Source organism: Puma concolor, chromosome D4 (genome assembly GCF_028749965.1).
Source record: "Puma concolor isolate L17-30 chromosome D4, mPumCon1.1.hap2, whole genome shotgun sequence".
Taxonomy (NCBI): domain Eukaryota; kingdom Metazoa; phylum Chordata; class Mammalia; order Carnivora; family Felidae; genus Puma; species Puma concolor.
Window position 1 is genome coordinate 62,081,243 of NC_141679.1, and position 19,441 is coordinate 62,100,683.

Here is a 19,441-nt window from a genome sequence, read left to right on the forward strand (position 1 = left end):
TCATCAGAGACTTGTGTTAGAGCTCCTGTCATCCCAACCCAGAATCAGATGTATTTCCCAGCTTTCCTACTTTTAAAAAATGTTATCATTTTCTTGTTTAGATTGACCAGAACCATAGTCCTCTTTTTCATCCTCTCCCTTCCCATTTTCCTCAACAGTATTTCTTCAGAATATTAAGTGTTGATGATTTTTCCTTTTGCTTCTCTGTATTTTCAAACTTATTTGCAGTAAGCATTTATTACTTGGGTTGTTTTGATTTGTTTTTAGTTTTCAGTTATAGAAATTTTCCGGTATATAGAAAAGTGAAGTGAGTAGAGTATAATGAATGCCTGTCACTTAGCTTCAACAGTGATTGTTAGCTCATTGCCTCACATTTGATCTCTGATTCCACCTCCTGCCTCTGTCTGAATTATTTGAAGCCAAAGACATGATAATGGATCTTTTCTCTGTAAAAATTTTTAATTTTCATCTTTAGATTAAGGAATCTTTAATGAAACATGACCACACGACCATTGTCACTTTTTAAAATGTCATCAGGTATCTAGTCACTTTCAAATTTCTGCGGTTGTCTTTTTTTTTTTAAATAATGGGTCATTCACTTTACGAATAACTTGAGTTCACACATTGCACTTGTCACTTTGTGTCACTTTAGTCCACACAATGCGTTTGGTTGATAATTATCTTAGATTTAAAATTGCTTAAAACTTAAACTTAAAATTGCTGTGTTCCCTCTTAATCTTTTTTTTCTTCATGCAGTTTATTTGTTGAAGAAACTGTACTGTTTGTCCTGTCTGGCTCATTCTGGACTCTGTTGATTGAGTTTCCATAGTATCTCAGAACTTGCTCCTTGTAGTTAGAATTAGAGACTGAATCTAATTACATTTTATTGGTTTCTTGGTGATATTGTATACCTTCCTGTATATTGTATACTTCCTATGTATCACATCAGGAGGCATATAATATTTGATAATCTCTTGTTTGTGACCTAGGGTTAGTGATGGGTGTGATGGATGTGGGCAGTGATTTATCGGTGGTTACTACCAGTTCCATATTACTTAACTTAAAAACAGATAAACAAAAGCAGTGATCATTGTTTGACCAAGTCCTTCATTTTCATTTTCTTCTGCCTTTTACGTCATTTAGCTTCCTCTCCAACCCTTAAAAGGACCTTAAAAATAATGTTCCGTGACTAGATTTTCTGTCATTTCTTATTTCTTAGTAGTTGTCTTTGTTTTCTTAAACCCTTCTTACTGATTCCTATGAGAGCTCTATGTCTATGAACAATAATTGCTCCTTTGAAGAACTTACCCACATGCATAGTTTCTAACTTGGCTGTGGTGGTTGCTTTCAAATCTGTATTTTGGGGCTCTAAACGCACCCAGGCCCAACCTGTTTTAGGCGTATTTCAAGTTGCAAACACACTGGCACACGGTGCCCTTGCTCTGTGCCCTGGCCTTTCTCTTCCCATTTGCTCAGGCCGCAGCCAAGCTTGTGCTGTCCTCTGGTGGTCAACATGGGAACTGGCTGCCCCTGCTGCATCTTCCCTGCCCTCTCCTCTTTTCTTTGTCAGGGGTTAATGGACTTTGCCCAGAACCTAGTCCATCCACCCCAATTCCCTTCTCCTTTATCCTTATCCCCCTGAGTTAGTTAATTCCACCTGAGACAATCCTTTATATTGCTCAGCCTCTTCCTTCTCCCTCTTCTGCCTTTCTTGCTAATTACCTCAGAAAACCTCCCTTTCTTCCATCTGCCTGTGTTCCTATTTGTCAGCCTTTCAGAATTCAGTCTTGATTAGTAAGTATGCAGATCAAGGTAGTGATGCATCTGTGTCAAAGGAAAGAAAAACGTGTAAGTTTGAATAGAATTCATTTGTACAGTTTATGAAGAACAGTTTATAAAGAACTAGTGTCATGAATATCTAAACTCTTTTGGAAAGTACCCAGAAATACCCTCTAGAATCTTCTGAAAATACCTTTCTTATTCTCTTCTAATCAGAGTTGCTTTCCTTCAAGTAAAAACCTTCAAAATATAGATGCTGTTTTATGTCAGTTGTGTGGGTTTTTTTTTTTTTTTACAACCAGTAGGGTAGGAAACATCACATTTACAAAAATTATTTTAATTTTTCATTTTTTAGGGGGAGAGAGCGAGCACAAGTGGGGGAGAGGGGCAGAGGGAGACAGAGAATCTTAGGCAGGCTCCATGCTCAGCATGGAGCCTGACGCCGGGTATGATCCCATGACCCCAGGATCATGACCTGAGCTGAAATCAAGAGTCGGACCCTCGACTGATTGAGCCACCCAGGTGTCACAGGAAAACAGGAAACTGCCTATTTTAAGTTCTTGTGTGCCATGAGTTACACTAACTGCTTAACTAATTATCTTATATTTTAAATTTTAACACTTTTGCAAAAGTAAGGTATTCTTAACTGTGTAAAAGAAGAAACAGAGGCTCATTGGTTACAAAACTTATCTGAGGTCACATAATCCATAACAACGAGGCCCTGGCTTTCACTCCAGGTCAGAATGACTCCAAGCCTGCATGTTTTACTGAATTGTGCTACCTCCTAGTATTGTCGTAATGCGTGATTTCACGAAATATGTGATTTTCTTGCTACTTTTAGGTTAAATAGGCTTTTGTGGACCAGCCTAGCCCGGAAGCCTAGCCAGAATCTTTACCATGATTCCCATGGGAAAACACATTTCAAATCCATGTATCAGTTTACAAGCAACATTTTTGGAATACATATTACTAGTTGTCAAGGTTCAGAATCACCTTATGTAAAACTGGGTTCAGCCCTAGCTTTTTTCCTCTGGACCTTTTAGTTCCTGTCTCTGCTTTCCCATGTGTCAGTGGGAAATACCACAATTTTTATATTTTTTTGTAAGCTGTAAACCTTGGGTTCATAATCCTCTTATCTGGCTTCTTTGTGAACTGAAGGTACAGTCTGTGATAAAGCTTGCATTTCTTCATTTAAGCTCACAGTCAGTTTTGTCCTGTACTATTCCATTCCTACTGTGGCCACACTAGGCTCCAGATACTTCCCATCTTCCTTCCTCTCATTTCCCTGCTCCTTCCAGAAACAACCATCGAGCACCTGACCTGAACCAGACATTTTTCTAGCCACTAAGGAGTCCCCGCTCTGTTACTGTCTGTGTAGGTTCAAGGTCACCATTTTGGAACTATGACTCCTTATCTCTTAAATGGGATTAGTTATCCTTGCCTTATCTCAAGACTAGGGGGCTTACTCAGAGTATCTGAAAGATATCTATGTAAAAGTATAAGACAGACAAAACATGAAGGAAATAATATGCACACTTACGGTACCATCATCATATGTTACAGTTGTGGATTTCAAGAGTAAAAAGAGTAAAAAGTGGTAACTTTTGAATTGATAAATCTTAAATGTTCTACAACCCATCTGAAGCATTGTTATTCTACTCTATAGACAACGGTACATGGACTCAGCTCTGGTTGGTGTCAGATTATCATGAGCATGGATCCCTTTTTGATTATTTGAACAGATACACAGTGACCGTGGAAGGAATGATAAAACTCGCTTTGTCCACAGCAAGTGGACTTGCCCATCTTCACATGGAGATTGTTGGTACCCAAGGTAACTCCAAGTAATTCTGTTATTTAAGCTTTAAATTCCCCTGAATCTAATGTCTGTTAGAAAATTTTTGTGACAGGTCAGCCTAAGTGGAGATGTTTAAAATGAGGTTTTAAATGAAATTATTTTATCTTTCTGTTGAAAATCTCAGGTGGAATTAGCAATGTAGGAATTTGTTTAGAGATTCTCTAGTCATTGTGGCACCACTGACGTGTTCGTGAGTTCTTAAAAGTGGCATGTAGTCTTGTGATTTTGAGGATCTTCATTTTAGAATTAAAGTCTAAAAGAATGTATTTTTATGTGTAGTATCAAATGTAATGTGAAAGATGCTTTATAAAAATTAACATGCTATCTAATATTATCTGGCCATCTCATAATTATATATAACCCTGAGATAAGGAGACTGCATGAGACAGTTTATAGTTGAAAAATTTTAGTTACGAAATTGTTGTGGTATGATTTTTATGCCATGTAGGGTATCAGATGCCAGTATCTCTCTCTCCTGTAGAGATTCTACACTTGCCATCACTCCGCACTTTACTGCACACATGCTGTTTCACATCTTAGCCTCATCTTTGTAATTATTATTGTTGTTGATTGTACCAGCTCCACTGAGTTATAATTCACGTATCATACAATTCACCCATTTTAAGTGTATGGCTCAGTTTTTAGTGTATTCACAGAGTTGTGAATCACTGCAGTCAATTTTATTTCTTATTTATTTTTTTCTTTACTGCAGTCAATTTTAGAACATTTTTCATCACTCCGGAAAGAAATACTGTGCCCATAGCAGTCGCTCCCTATTTCCTCCCAAACTCCTTAGTGACTGGCTTCTTTCTCTTAACGTATTTTCAAGGTTCATCCATGTTGTAGCACATATCAGTGCTTCATTCCTTTTTATGGCCAAATAGTATTCTGTTGTTTGGACGTACCACATCTACCCATCAGTTGATGGACACTTGGGTTGTTTCCACTTTTGGCTGTTGTGAGTAATGCTGCCATGAACATTGGTGTACACTTTTTTTATTTTATTTTTTTGTGTGTGGGCATATATTTTCAGTTCTCTTACACAGTGGAATTATTGGATTATACAGTAATTGATGGTGTTGGGGCACTGCCAGACTGTGACTTTTTTTTCTGAAGTGGCTGTACCGTTTTACATTCCTGCCAGCAATGGAGGAGGGTTCTAGGGTTTCCACACTGTAATTATGATTTTTTAATAGCATGTCTTCCAGTGGTTAGTATTAAAGGTTGTGAATCTAATACTGAGTACATTACAGTTGGGAGGTAGATGAAGTGATGTAGATATTTGGTTCTTAGACTGAAATATCAGTCTGTGACTAGAGTTCTGTAAATAAATCATGAGATGTCAACAAACTAACGTCTTTAACCCCTAGGCTTCGAGTTGTTAGACTTACAGTTTTTGAGCACCATCTTTTAGAGAATCTTATTTTCTCTATGTTTTTTGAAGAAATGTGATTTCAGCAACTTTTGGTATAATGACTTGCTTGGGGTTGTTGAGTAACTGTCCAGGTATTGTGGATGATGCGGGCTGAGATGCTTTGACACTGCGCTGGGACAGGAGTAGAGGCTTTGAACCTAAAGGTGAGAATTGTGACTGGTATCACCTTTTAAATAATCACGTTTAATTTTTGTTTCTTTAGGGAAACCAGCCATTGCTCATAGAGATTTGAAGTCCAAGAATATCTTAGTAAAGAAGAATGGAACTTGCTGCATTGCAGACTTAGGACTGGCAGTAAGACACGATTCAGCCACAGATACGATTGATATTGCTCCAAACCACAGAGTGGGAACAAAAAGGTATACTTGTGAATAGTATTTAATACCTTCTGAAATCAACTTCTTTTTCATTGCCTTCTCATTTGTATATACGTATCTTCTGAAACTCAAACCTGTACTTTATTAGATTGCCCACAGGTAGAAGATCTCATGGTCTTGCCTGCTCTGAAGCCAAGGTTACCTGACTTTAAAAGATGCCTGCTGATGAAAGGTGGCCCTTCCAGAATATTATCATTAGTTATATTAATTATAATAACAATATTAGCTGACGTTAATAGGCTGCCCAGTATGTGCCAATCATTTTAATGGGTCTTGTATATATATCATCTCAGTTAATGCTCTCCTTATATGCTGTACTGTAGCTAGCCCAACCATTTCCTTATTTTATTATTTTTAAAAAATGTTTATTTATTTATTTTGAGAGAAAGAGCAGGGGAGGGGCAGAGAGAGAGGGAGAGATAGAATCCCAAGCAGTCTCTGTGCTGTTCGCACAGAGCCCAGCATGGGGTCCAATCCCACAGACTTCAAGATTGTGACCTAAGCCAGAATCGGGAGTCAGATACTTAACCAGCTGAGCCACTCAGGTGTCCCCATTTTCTTATTTTTAGTTCCTGAGAATACACCTTTCTTTCTTCCTCAGAATTTTTGCATGTGCTGTTTCCCTGATTTGTCCTCACCCTTCCTTTCTCATAGGAAGCCTTTTCTCGACAGTGAAGTGCCTTACCAAGGGCTCTCAGCAGGCTGAACCTGGACGGTTAAGGCACTTAGCACATTGTAATTCTCCATTTATCTGTCTGTATATTCCACTGGATGGCAAGCTGCTTGAGAGCAGCCTTGGATTCCCAGTATCCGTTACAGTGCTTAATACAGAGCAGGTCTTCAGTAAACATTTGTTGAATCCATGAATTTCAAAAGAACATAACTAGGTAGGTGTCCTTGTCCTCATTTCATAGATGAGGAAACAGCCCCATGGAAGTTAAATAATGAGGCCAGCCTCATAAGGATGGTAACCTGAAGAGCTGAGATTTGAACCTCGGCCTTTCTGACCCAAAAGGCCTTACTCTGTATCACAGCATGTTGCCACAACATATGTTCACACTACTGCCTCGGCTTTGGATAGAGCCAAGCTTCATTCTTTCTCAGTTGTATCTGTGATTTCTGGATTCAACAGGGACTCTCAGAACTTTTGACTTAGGGTCCAGGACAGTGGTTGCTGCAGATCAGGTCTTCGTGGATCCTGATCTCTAACTTTAGTAGGCTTTTTAAAACTTGAAAACCCTACAATGTGGCATCAATAGGAGGACTGGCAGGAGCCTGGGTGGCTCAGTTGGTTAAGTGTCTGACTTGATTTTGGCTCAGTTCATGAGTTTGAGCCCCACATTGGGCTCTGCACTGACAGTGTGGAGCCTGCCTGGGATTCTGTCTCCCTTTCTCTCTGCCCCTCTCCCACTTGCTCTCTAAAAAATAGGAGGACTGGCATTCATTTTTTCCTATTATTTTGTTCCCTGGATTATGTCTTCGTCCTTCCTTTCATCCTCTTCTAGTGAGAAGATTTCTAGATTAAAATGTATGGTCCCTGCATAGTACTTGACAAAGTAGGTGGTATATGTTAGGACATTTATAATAGTCATGGTTATTATATGTGTGTCTTTCATTGGAAACTAAGATCATTAAGGCAGATAGCATGAAATTGCTGTTTCAACTTTTCATGGGATTTAGTTGACATCAGTAATTTTCAAATCAGTATGGATATTTAATATTTTTGAGGGTAATATGATCTTAGTTATGTAATATTGTATGTATATGTCCATATATAGAGAGAGATATCTGCAAGGATGTTGATCAAAGTGTTAACACTGGGTGGTAGTAATGGAATGATTTTTTACTTTGTACTTTATGAACTTTGGGAAAATTTCTATAAGAAGTGTACTTTTAAAAAGTAGCAGAACCATGCCAAAAGGGAAGAAAAATCTCAGAGGTAATACTGGTAATACTGATTTATTTTATTTTATTTTTTTAATTCTCAGGAGAAAAAAATCTATGAAAGAATTCCAAAGTATTGTGGCCACCATTACATAAAGTAAAATGCTGACTTCTTTTTTAGGTACATGGCCCCCGAAGTTCTAGATGATTCCATAAACATGAAACACTTTGAATCCTTCAAACGTGCTGACATCTATGCAATGGGCTTAGTATTCTGGGAAATAGCTCGACGATGTTCCATTGGTGGTAAATTTCTCCCCCTCCCCCATTAGTTTGTCATGAACAGAGAAGCTGTTCAGGGATAGCCTTGTTTTTTTTTTTTTTTTTTAATTAAAAACATTTTTGTTTAATGTTTATTAATTTTTGAGAGAAAGAGTGTGAGAGGGGGAGGGACAGAGAGAGAGAGAGAGAGAGAGAGAGACAGAATCCAAAGCAGGCTCCAGGCTCTGAGCTATCAGCACAGAGCCTGACACAGGGCTTGACCCATGAACTGTGAGATCACGACCTGCGCTGAGGTCAGACACCTAACCGACTGAGCCATCCAGGTGCCCCTAGCCTTTTTTTATTGAGTGTGATTACACATATCAGCAGTGATCACTGAGAGTGCCAAAGAAAATAAAGGAGATAAAATCTGTGGTGAGAGGAAATGACATGACACACTTATTCTAGTGTATTCTTTTTCTATTTTCCATTTAAATCTTGGGAAGCATCAGAAACCAAGCCCTTGTTATCTTGACATATAGTTATTTAGAGTGGATGACTACTTGAGAGGCCACCCAGGAAGCTGTTTCTAAATTATAACTGGGTCAAACTCATTTTCCCCCCTGAGATTGTGGGTATTTTGTCCAACTTCATAGCTGGAAGTTACAAATACAGAATACAGTTATATCACCCTTACACTATGTTTTAAACTAAGTTTTAACTTAGGTTTAGTTTTAGATTGAGAAACTCCCATATTTACTTGAGGAATAGTTTCTTATCCTTGGGGGCCCAGGCTTGGTTGAGACTAAGGTCTCAAGTTTATGTAACAGTAAGAGGGGGAGCATGTCTCTTGTAGTGAAGAAGACAGATCCAAGTAGAGGTAAAGGACTTGCACCTCCGATTTGCTTGTAGGATTTACATCTCCGTGGTAGAGTGTAGATCCCTGTGCCAAGTGAGAGGGTAAGCGCTCACAGAATAAAAACTCTCATTTTTTGTACCATAGAGTTCTATAGGAAACTGTCAATCTGGTCAACATAGCTCATGGTTAACCATCGTCAGAATAGCCTTTGATGGGGCACCTGGGTGGCTCAGTCAGTTAAGCGTCTGACTTCGGCTCAGGTCATGATCTCGCGGTCCGTGAGTTTGAGCCTCGTGTCAGGCTCTGTGCTGACAGCTCAGAACCTGTTTCAGATTCTGCGTCTCCCTCTCTCTCTCTCTGACCCTCCCCCATTCATGCTCTGTCTCTGTCTGTCTCAAAAATAAATAAATGTTAAAAAAAAATAGCGTTTGCTGATCCCATGGTGATATTTAGTTGCAAGCTGTACTGGACCCAGTACCAACTCAGAAAGATGGGTTGTTGATGCAGATGTGGATGAGACAGACCAAGCCATAAGCACTTAGCTAATTCATGAATGGAACCCTGAATAGGACTCTCAGGTGTTCCTTTTCTGTCTGGACAAAGAATGGTCTGGCATTATCAATAAATTCTTCAAAATTGTTGTTGTTGTTTTTAACCAATATAGGAATTCATGAAGATTACCAGCTGCCTTATTATGATCTTGTACCTTCTGATCCATCAGTTGAAGAAATGAGAAAAGTTGTTTGTGAACAGAAGTTAAGGCCAAATATTCCAAACAGATGGCAGAGTTGTGAAGTGAGTATTTCTTTTGGATACTATACAATTTTCTAAACTGTTTCTGCTTCTTAAGTGGAAATTTGCCTCTTTCTTTTTTAAGGAAAATAGACACAAGAATTTTCTTTTTCTTTTTTTCTTCCTTCCTTCCTTCCTTCCTTCCTTCCTTCCTTCCTTCCTTCCTTCCTTTCTTTTTTTTTTTCATGGCAATTAAACCAATGAGTGAAAAACAGTTTTCATGTTCAATCTCAAGTCCATCAAAAGGGCCATGGAACATTTGCAGAGGCTGTCAGTGTATCAGAATAGTGTTTAAATCTACCAATGAACCAAGGCATCTGCATTTTATTTTATCTACCTATTTTTGTATCTGTCTTTTACATGGAGTGTTTAATCCTAATGCACTTACCGGTCTGGTTGAATTTAAGTTCACCATCTCTCTCTCTCTCTCTTTTTTTTTTTTTTTTTTTTTGATAAGTACATTCCTTAATCTCTATCACCTATTTAACCCATACCCCCATCCACTGGCCCTTTGGTAAACATCAGTTTGTTCTCTGTAGTTAAGAGTCTATTTCTTGGTTGTCTCTCATTTTTTTTCTTGTTTTGTTTCTTAAATTCCACATACGCGTGAGAGCATATGGTATTTGTCCTTCTCTGGTTGACTTATCTCACTTAGCATTATATCCTCTAGATCCACCCATGTTGTTACAAATGGCAAGATTTCATTCTTTTTTGTGACTGAATAATATTTATCCATTGGTTGCTTCCATAGTTTAGCTATTGTAAATAATGGTGCAATAAATGTAGGGGTACATGTATCCCTTTCAATTAGTGTTTTTTGTAGTTTTGAGGTAAATACCCAGTAGTGCAATTCCTGGATCGTAGGGTGGTTCACTTTTTAATTTTGGGGGGAATTTCCATACTATTTTCCAAAGTGGCTACACCATAGTGCATTCCCACCAGTAGTGCAAGAGGGTTCTTTTTTCTTCACATCCTCACCAATGCTTGTTTCTGGTTTTTTGATTTTAACCATTCTGACAGGTGTGAGGTGATAGCTCATTGTAGTTTTGATTTGCGTTTCCCCGATGATGAGTGATGTTGAGCATCTTGTGTTTGTAGTCATCTGTATATCTTCTTTGAGAAATGTCTATTCATTTCTTCTGTCCATTTTTTAATTGGATTATTTTGGGGGGTATATAGTTGTATCAGTTCTTTATATATTTTGGATACTAACCCTTTATCAGATATGTCATTAAAAATATCCTCTCCCATTAGTTTTGTTGATTATTTCCTTTGGTGTGCAGGTTTTTATTTTGATGTAGTCCCAATAGTTTATTTTTGCTTTTATTTCCCTTGCCTCAGGCGACATATCTAGAAAATATTGCTACAGCCAATATCAGAGATAATTACTGCCCATGCTCTCTTCAAGAATTTTTATGGTTTCAAGTCTTACATTTAGGTCTTTAATCCATTTTGAGTTTATTTTTGTGCATGGTGAAAGAAAGTGGTCCAGTTTCATTCTTTTGCATGTGACTGTCCAGTGTTCCCAACACCATTTGTCTTTTTCTGATTGTGTATTCATTCCTGTTTTGTTGATTAATTGGCCAAATAATTATAGGTATACTTCTTGGTTTTCTGTCCTATTCTTTTGATCTCTGTGTGTCTATTTTTAGGCCAGTACCATACTATTTGAATTACTACCACTTTGTTATAGAAGTTAAAATCTGGAACTGTGATACTTCCAGTTTGGTTTTTTTGTTTTTGTTTTTGGTTTTCCTTCAAGATAGCTTTGACTGTTTGGAGTCTTTTGTGGTTCCATACAAATTTTAGGATTGTTTGTTCTAGTTCTATGAAAATGCTATTGGTATTTCGAGAGGGATTACATGAAATGTATAGATTGCTTTGCGTAGTATAGACATTTTAACAATATTTGTTCTTCCATCCCATGAACATGGAATGTCTTTCCATTTCTTTGTATCATCTTGAACTTCCTTCATCAGTGTTTTATAGTTTTCAGAGTATAGGTCTTTTACCTCTTGGGTTGAGTTTATTCTGAAATATTTTATTGTTTTCAGTGCAGTTGTAAATGGGATTGTTTTCTTAATTTCACTTTCTGCTGCTTCATTATTAGTGTATAGAACTGCAACAGATTTTAAAAAATTTTTTCAAGTTGATTTATTTATTTATTTATTTTGAGAGTGAGAGTGTGAGTGGGGGAGGGCCAGAGAGAGAGAGAATCCCAAGCAGTTTCTGTATTGTCAGTGCAGAGCCTGGTGAAGGGCCTGATCCCACGAACTGTGAGATCATAACCTGAGCTGAAATCAAGAGTACTTGGAAGTATTCATGCACTCATTAAGTAGAGCACATTATTAAACAGATGGCTTTTTTTTTTTTTTTTTTTTTTTTTTTAGAGAAAGAGCGAGAGCATGAGCGTGAGCTGCGGAGAGGGGCAGAGGGAGAGAGAGAATCTCAAGCAGGCTCCATGCTCAGAGTGGAGCCTGACGTGGGACTTGATCCCACGAACCTGGGATCATGACCTGAGCTGAAAACAAGAGTCAGAAGCCTTAGTTTTACTGAGTCACCCAGGCGCCTCTAAACAGATGGCTTTTTAAGCATGAGGAAAAGTTAGCAGTTAACATTAAGAGCACACATGCAATTTGCTGAATTAATGCCATCGCTGTCATTTTTGTTTTTTCTCAATTTGATTAGTTTTATATGTACTTTATACTAATTCAGTCTTTCACTTTTGTAGGGTTTTATGAATCTCCTCTCAATAGTTGAAACACAGTAAGAACATGAAACTGATAGAATAACTGAAGAAATGTCTTGCAAAATCTTCTGATACTTTCCAGTCTGGACTTATAGTTCTCTAGGCCCACTGTGCAGCTTTCCCCTTGGGATATCCCTCACCTTTGGTCCTGGGATTACCTTTCCCTTTGTTATGGTGAATATTCTTTCCTGGCTGCATGACTTCCTGTTTCTGGTTTATTCAGGTTCCTCCCTCTTTTAAGTCTCTGCTCAGACGTTACCTTGTTATACCCATTTCAAATATCATCTTCTTTCCCTGGCGTATTTTATCTGCTTCCCTAAATGATGTTTCTCCGTAGCACTTACCACTGCCCGTTCATGTATTTTACTTACTTATTAATTATATGCTTTGGCTCTCTAGAATGTGAGCTTTATGAGGGTAGGGATTTTGTCTGTTTGCTCGCTATTGTATCCCCAGTACCTAGGATGGTATCTGGTAGATGGTAGGCTGTCAGTAAATTTATTATTTTGTTGAATGAGTATATGTATGTGATAGGAACTTGATCCTTTTTATCTGGAAACAAATATTCATTTCTAGAAAATGTCCCTGAAGTATTTCTTTGATTTGTTCTCTTCCATTTTCCTCTGTTATTTTTTTTTTTTTTAAGTTTATTTATTTTGACTGTGAGAAAGCACGAGTGGGAGAGTAACAGAGACAGAGAGGGAGAGAGAGAATTCCAAGCAGGTACTGCCCTGTCAGTGCAGGGCCTGATGTAGGGCTTGAACTCACAAACCATGAGATCATGACCTGAGCTGAAGCCAGGCACTTAACCGACTGAGCCATTCAGGCGCCTCCTCCTCCTCTGTTCTCTTTCTTACAGTCTACTTATGAATGGTAGACCTCTTGAAGAGGCCTTCTAATTTTCTTGTCTTTTCCTCCATCTCTGGTTTTTTTCTACACTTTCCGGGAGGTTTATCAACTTTTATCTTTTTTTATCAGGTTTATTTTCCAATTCTTCTGTCAAGTTTTTCCAAAGTCAAACAAGAAGCAAAAAAACGATCGATGGTAAATCTAACATGAACATTTTCTTTTATCTCCTTAAGGATATTAATGATAAGTTGTTGATGTTTTCTTCTCTGTACAGCTGTTTTTTCCAAGTTGCTTTGTTCTGTATCAGCTTCTGCATTCATATTGCTTTCTCTGGTGTCTAATCAAACTCCTGCTCTCTTCATGTTTAAAAATAGGATGCTAAAAGCCGATGGGAAGCTTTGTGCACATGAAGGGAGCTTATCACCTGTGATCTTTAGGGTGATCTAACTGGGTTACTCGCTTGGAGAGCCACTGATGGCAGTATCTTCAGGTCTTTCCACTTGGGCTCGCATTCCCCAGAGAGGACTCTTACAGTCTCTTGCCTGGAGGAGTGTCTACAGGTTGTGGCCTGTGTTTTGGGGAGAAAGCTTATGGTCTTCTCATTTAGTGAGTTGTCAGTATGGAACTTTGCCCCCATGTTCCCCAAGTCAGAAATCTCTGCTTTACCCTCTCAGATACAAATCTCTAGTCTTTTGCTGGTGGGGGGCTGCAGTCACCCAACTATGTGATGCTCAGGGAAGGGCAAGGATCTGGGGTTCCAGCTCTTTTGGCTGATCCTATTTTTAGCTTGCACTTCACCTCAGAGGAACTCAGTGCAGTTAATTCCTCGGTTTTTGGGGGCGTTTCAGTGTGAGTCAAGTTCCTTATTTGCCATGTACAACTCTGGTTTAGGATTCAGATTTTTTAGGTCTGCTAATAAGTAAGTCACCCCTTGTCCATCTGCTTTCCAGCTGCTGACAGCAGTACCCTACTGAAGGGAATTGAGGAGGTTTCTATTCATTTGTTATTACAGATAATGCTGAAACAAACAAAAACTTGAAAGTATGTCACTTGGAAAGAAACTGTACAGAGTCAAGATCTAATCCAGATGAGTGGAAAGTGGTGCATGCGTTAACTATAATTTTTCTTCTATTTTCTTGTAGGCCTTGAGAGTAATGGCTAAAATTATGAGAGAATGTTGGTATGCCAACGGAGCTGCTAGACTTACAGCTTTGAGGATTAAGAAAACATTGTCACAACTCAGTCAACAGGAAGGCATCAAGATGTAGTTCTGCGGCTTCGCCTGAACTCTGCTTTTCTTCAGATCTGCTCCTGGGTTTTAATTTGGGAGGTCAGCTGTTCTACCTCACTGAGAGGGAATAGAAGGATATTGCTTCCTTTTGCGACAGTGTAATAAGGTCAATGAGAAACTCCCCAGGATTTCTTTGGACCCAGGAAACAGCCATGTGGGTCCTTTCTCTGCACTATGAACACTTCTTTCCCAGGACAGTTACAAAGTGTTGTGTAGTCTACCTTTATTTTTTATTAACACAAAACTTGGTTGTTGTTTTGTTTTTTTAAAGATGATTGCTGATCTTAACTTTAGGTTAACTCTGCTGTGCTGAAGATCATCTTTAAGGGTAAAGGAGCTGGATTGTTGAGTTACACGAAACATTTCTTATTTTTCAAGAAAGTGATTTTATTCCTGGTTAGTACATTCTCAGAGGATTCTGAACCACTAAAGAGTTTCCTTGATTCAGACTTTGAATGTACTGGTCTATAATTTTCAGGATCTTAAAACTAACACTTATAAAACTCTTATCTTGAGTCTAAAAATGACCTCATATAGTAGTGAGGAACATAATTTATGCAATTGTATTTTGTATACTATTACTGTTCTTTCACATATTCAGAACATTACATGCCTTCAAAATGGGATTGTACTATACCAGTAAGTGCCGCTTCTGTGTCTTTCTAATGGAGATGAATAGAATTGCTTAAAGTCTGTGTGTCTTACAACCTGTAGTATTTTAATTCAAGAAGTTTATTTATCTGGGTAGCCCAGACTTTCTCTGTCTAGTTTTTTGGAGGAATTTTTGTAGTATGTCATTTGGTAGTCCATTTTGAAAATGCCTTTCTCCTACCAAAATGTGCTTAAACCACTAAAGAAATGAAGTGGCATTAATTGGTAAATGTTATCATGGTCATATCTGAATATTCTCACTTCAAGCTTTTGCATTTAAATTGTGTTGTCTAAGTATACCTTAAGTCAAGTGGCACTCTAGATGCTTATAGTACTTTAATAATTTAAAACTTGTAGCCTACAGACTAATTTTTCTAAAAGGGAAAATTTGTCTAGCTGCTTGTGAAAAGTTGTGTGGCATTCTGTAAGCCATTTTTTTCTTTATCTGATCAAAGACAGTGTTATTTTTTTAAGAGATGAATTACATTTAAAATTAGGATATGGTTGATGTTAAATAATAGGTTTTTTTCTAGGAAGGTAAAGGTAATTAATAATTTGAATAGCTAACAGGTGTGCAAGAGAGTCACATTCGTCATGTCGGAGTCAGTGTTCAGTGGGCTTTCTGTCTTTGTAACTAAGGTCAGAGTTCGTGTGGTTCTGGAGTCTCACTACCCTTTGAAGAAGGCAGCTTCTAATTCAGTCTTTCCCTCCGTGTGCGCATACTGTGCACAAGTGCTTAATCTCCATGGTTATGTAACGAGTTCAGTACACCCTTGATTTTTGGGAGTGGTAGCTAAAGAACATTCTGAGTATAGGTTCTCCATTTACAGATGTTTTTAGTCAAATTAAATGTCTCAAGCAAACTCGTCATGGTCTTCACATTAACTTGAAACTAACTTACAATAACTGGTTTTTACTTCCAGTGCTAAAAGTCCTTTAGGGCTTTTATAATTTTCAGAGTTCTCTTTATCACTGTGATCTTATTCTGACGGGAGAGAAAAAACTATCATAGCAATGAGGCAAGACATTGACTTTATACTGCTATCAGTTTCTAAATGAAAGGGTCAGAATAACCTTTACAGTATTTGGTCAGTAAGAGATAGTGGCCATTTACACTGACTGGGCTGCATTCTGATAATGTCTTATCTCTTATACATAGAATAAATTTGAAAGACTATTTGGTCTTAAAGCCAAAGTAATTTTAGAATGAATGACATATACATAGGAATTTAGTGTCAATTTCATGTGTTTAAAAACATCATGGGGAAAATGTGCTTAGAGGTTAATATTTTGACTCCAAATCTGAGTTTTTTCTGTAGTTGCCATGATTTTAATTTTGTCAAAGCAAATGAATGAGTTTGAGGGGTTTGTTTTTATAAATATGTTAGATTTCCTGTTTAATAAACTCTAGCTCTGTGATTATAAGTACCTTTTTTTTTTTTTTTTTTTTTTTTTTTTTGGCCATTTCTAAGCCTACCAGATCTGCTTTATGAAATCCAGGGGACCAATGCTAAAACTATTTTTATATAATTTTAAGAACATACCAAAAGCTCTTGTCTGATTTGAAATTGTGATACATAATTTCTCACTTTCCTATAAGGTAAAGTAATCAACTTTTACTGAAGATATTCTTTATTGAATCAAAGATTGAGTTGCAGTTATACTGTTCTTGCCTAAGTGAATAAAATGTACTTTTGGGGAGTCAGGGAATTTTTTTTTAAAGTTGGAGTTTAGTTCTAAATTGGGTTTATTATTGCAGCAAATTCCTTTTTTGGCTAATGAGTTTGATAAACCCCATTTGGCTAATATTGGAAACGGAAGTCACTTAAAAGATGAAATAGATCCTGATTGCTACGGCCATAACTGCAGATAAGTTTGACTAGAGTGTTAATTTTGTCACTCAGAAACACAAGCCTTTGTTTATGCTGCCTGTCTTCAGACGTTCACCTTCCAAGATTAAACTTGGCTTAAAATGTACCTTCAGACCAGTTACCTGTCCACGTCCATTTTGTCAGTACCCCGGAGGACTGGGGATGAGGGAGGTACGACCCAGTGGGGCACAGGTGTCCCCGGTCCTTCCTTTATAACTTCAGCTTAGTTTTCTCAACCGGCCTTCCTGCTCAGAGACCATTGCCTTGCCGCCACCATGCCCTGCCCATATCCCCTCAGCAGCCTTTTGACTGAATAGCTGCTTTTGGTATCTAAATGGTTGATGGAAACGTAGGATGTGCTTCCATTTCTTCGAGTCATGGGGTGTTGCTGGGAGGGCTCTCCCAAGTTTGGAGATTGGGTGGGTGATGGCCCTGCTGGCTGCCTTGTTGTGACTTCAGTTATGGCCAGGGAGTAGGAAGGCAGCAAGGTGGCAGTATGGCAATAGGAGTTGTGCCAGAAGCAGTGGCCGATCCTACCCGCTGTAGGACAGGGTAAGGTCTGAAGAAGGGAGCCTGTGATTCTGCTGTAATGATAATGCTCAAGAAGTGCCTCGAGTCAGTGCACAGTGCCATGGCCATCAAGATTTCCAAATTTCAGTTCTCCTTACGACATTTAGTGATCAGCTCGTGCGTGAGCTACCTTCTGTTCCCCCTCTATATCGCGAACTGTCCCACTTAGACTGTTTTGTGAAACAAGATGGCCTATTGCCAATTAAAATGCAGAACAAAATCAGTATCCCAGTAGACCTGTCATATCAAGAGTTTATTTTTATCCTTGCACCGAAAGAGTGATTATAAGTCAACTGTTTCTTTTTGTTTCTTGACTGTGGCAGTGTTCTGGCTCCAAATGATGGAATTTCCAAACAGTGGTTCTGTTACAGCTTGGCAGGAAATGCCAATTCAGATATTTTTGAGATCCTAAAGAATAGGTCTGGACATGTAATCTGTAGCTTCTTGAGTGTGATTAAGAACGCTGAAATACCCACGGGCCCCTTCCGGCAGTGCTGGGATTCTAAGTCATTCTGAGGATTGTCAGTACATTCAAGCTTTTCCACACCATTATGCAATCTTACTTGTAATTGTAAACTTCTAAGAATGTGGTTAATAATATTCAACCTGTTTCTTAAAACTTAAAAAGAACTTAAGTGAATTTGTTTTTATTTTTTAACAAGATTTATGAATTGAATATCGTGAACCGTGTTTTGATATCCCTTTTTCACCTTGTGCCAATGGAATGGGGTGTTTGATATTTCTTTCTATGTCAAGGAGATGCTTCAAAATGTCAATTGCTTTAAACTTAAATTACCTCTCAAGAGACCAAGGTACATTTACCTCATTGTATATATAATGTTTAATATTTGTCAGAGCATTCTCCAGGTTTGCAGTTTTATTTCTATAAAGTATGAGTGTTATGTTGCTAAATTACTCAAATGGTACTGTATTGTTTATATTTGTACCCCAAATAACATCTTCTATACTCTCTGTTCTCTGTATTTTATTGTATCCGTGCAAAATTCTTTTGGCTTTTACCAGTGTAACCTCTGCCCTTTCGGATGTGTACAGAAAATGTCCATGTAAATTTTCATTTAAGTTGAATGATTTTGAGAAACCTATAAAGAGGAAAGAAAAACAAAGACGACATTTCCCCAGAAGTTTTTAAAAATTGTATATTGTATTTGTAGTAATATTCTGAATGAGCTGTAAATAGGAAGTAGAAGAGCGATGCTTATGTCGGGTCCTAACACTACAGTAGAGAAGTGGAAGCAATGCAAATAAATGACTTTTTTTTCCCAAGTGCTAGTGGCATCATTTAAAATTAAGTATGTATATTGGACTGAGCCATGCTGATAGGAAATGCAGTTGCTATAGACAGATACTAGAATCTTTGGATTATTCCTCAGTACAAGTTGCAACATGGTAACGGGGCTGAGAAGTGCCCACCTGCCTTGAAGGTGCATCCGTGGCGTCCTCCCACATGCGTGGGGGTGCCTGATCTGTCGGGATGGGATGGACCTGCCTCCACGTGAACTGCTTATTGTCTCTCACTCCGCAAGTTTGCTAATGTTTTGTTAAAGATGTTACTATTTTGATTCTCAAAGTTTTTTCAGTGATTTTCAAAGGAAATTGAGTGCATCCTCTTTCCTAATTTAAGGATTTGTGAGAATTGGCATTTTTTTTTTTTTTAAGTCAGTTTGAACAGTTAAGTATGCTAACTCGGCCGATAAGGAAACTGAGAAAATAGCGGTGGAGAGAGGTGATGTGGCCCCAAACTCTTGACTAACATTGAGAAAGGTTTTATGGATTGGATTGTTCTTGCGTTAAACACTGTCACTTCAGTTCAAAGACTGGATTTAGGGATTTTTTTTTTTTCTTTCTCTATACTAAAGAAGACACATCACCAGGATGTAGCGCTTTTATTGAAAGATGGAAAAAAGTAAAGTTATTTTTAAAATACAGATTCAGAGAAACAGCAGAACTAGCTTTATACTGGTCTCTTCTATTTTGGAAAAAGTGTTTTTACATATGTGGCCTCCCGGACATATCTTGTAGCTCTTCACCGTCTGTTTGGCTTTACCGTTGAGGATTTACAAAAGAGTGGGACTACTCTGAAAGACAAGAAAATCTTGATGTTATAAAAGGTAAGGTCAAGTCATGCAGGGCTCAGCCCTGCATATTTTTTCAGAATTGGGAAAGAAACTATATTAAATCATTATGAAAAAAAAAA

General features: G+C 38.0%; 1 protein-coding gene across 4 annotated transcripts in view; it reads left to right on the forward strand.

Moving 5' to 3' along the window:
• Positions 1-18,508, forward strand: part of TGFBR1 (transforming growth factor beta receptor 1) — a 58,381-nt gene extending 39,873 nt beyond the window's left edge. For all 4 annotated transcript variants that reach the window (XM_086683586.1, XM_086683587.1, XM_086683588.1 and 1 more), the window contains 5 exons: positions 3,446-3,613; positions 5,275-5,431; positions 7,515-7,639; positions 9,118-9,248; positions 13,986-18,508. In XM_086683586.1, coding sequence (XP_086539712.1) covers positions 3,446-3,613; positions 5,275-5,431; positions 7,515-7,639; positions 9,118-9,248; positions 13,986-14,111 — 707 coding nt within the window. In that variant the 3' untranslated portion in view covers positions 14,112-18,508. The remainder of the gene's footprint in view (positions 1-3,445; positions 3,614-5,274; positions 5,432-7,514; positions 7,640-9,117; positions 9,249-13,985) is intronic.
• The last annotated feature ends 933 nt before the right edge of the window (positions 18,509-19,441 follow it).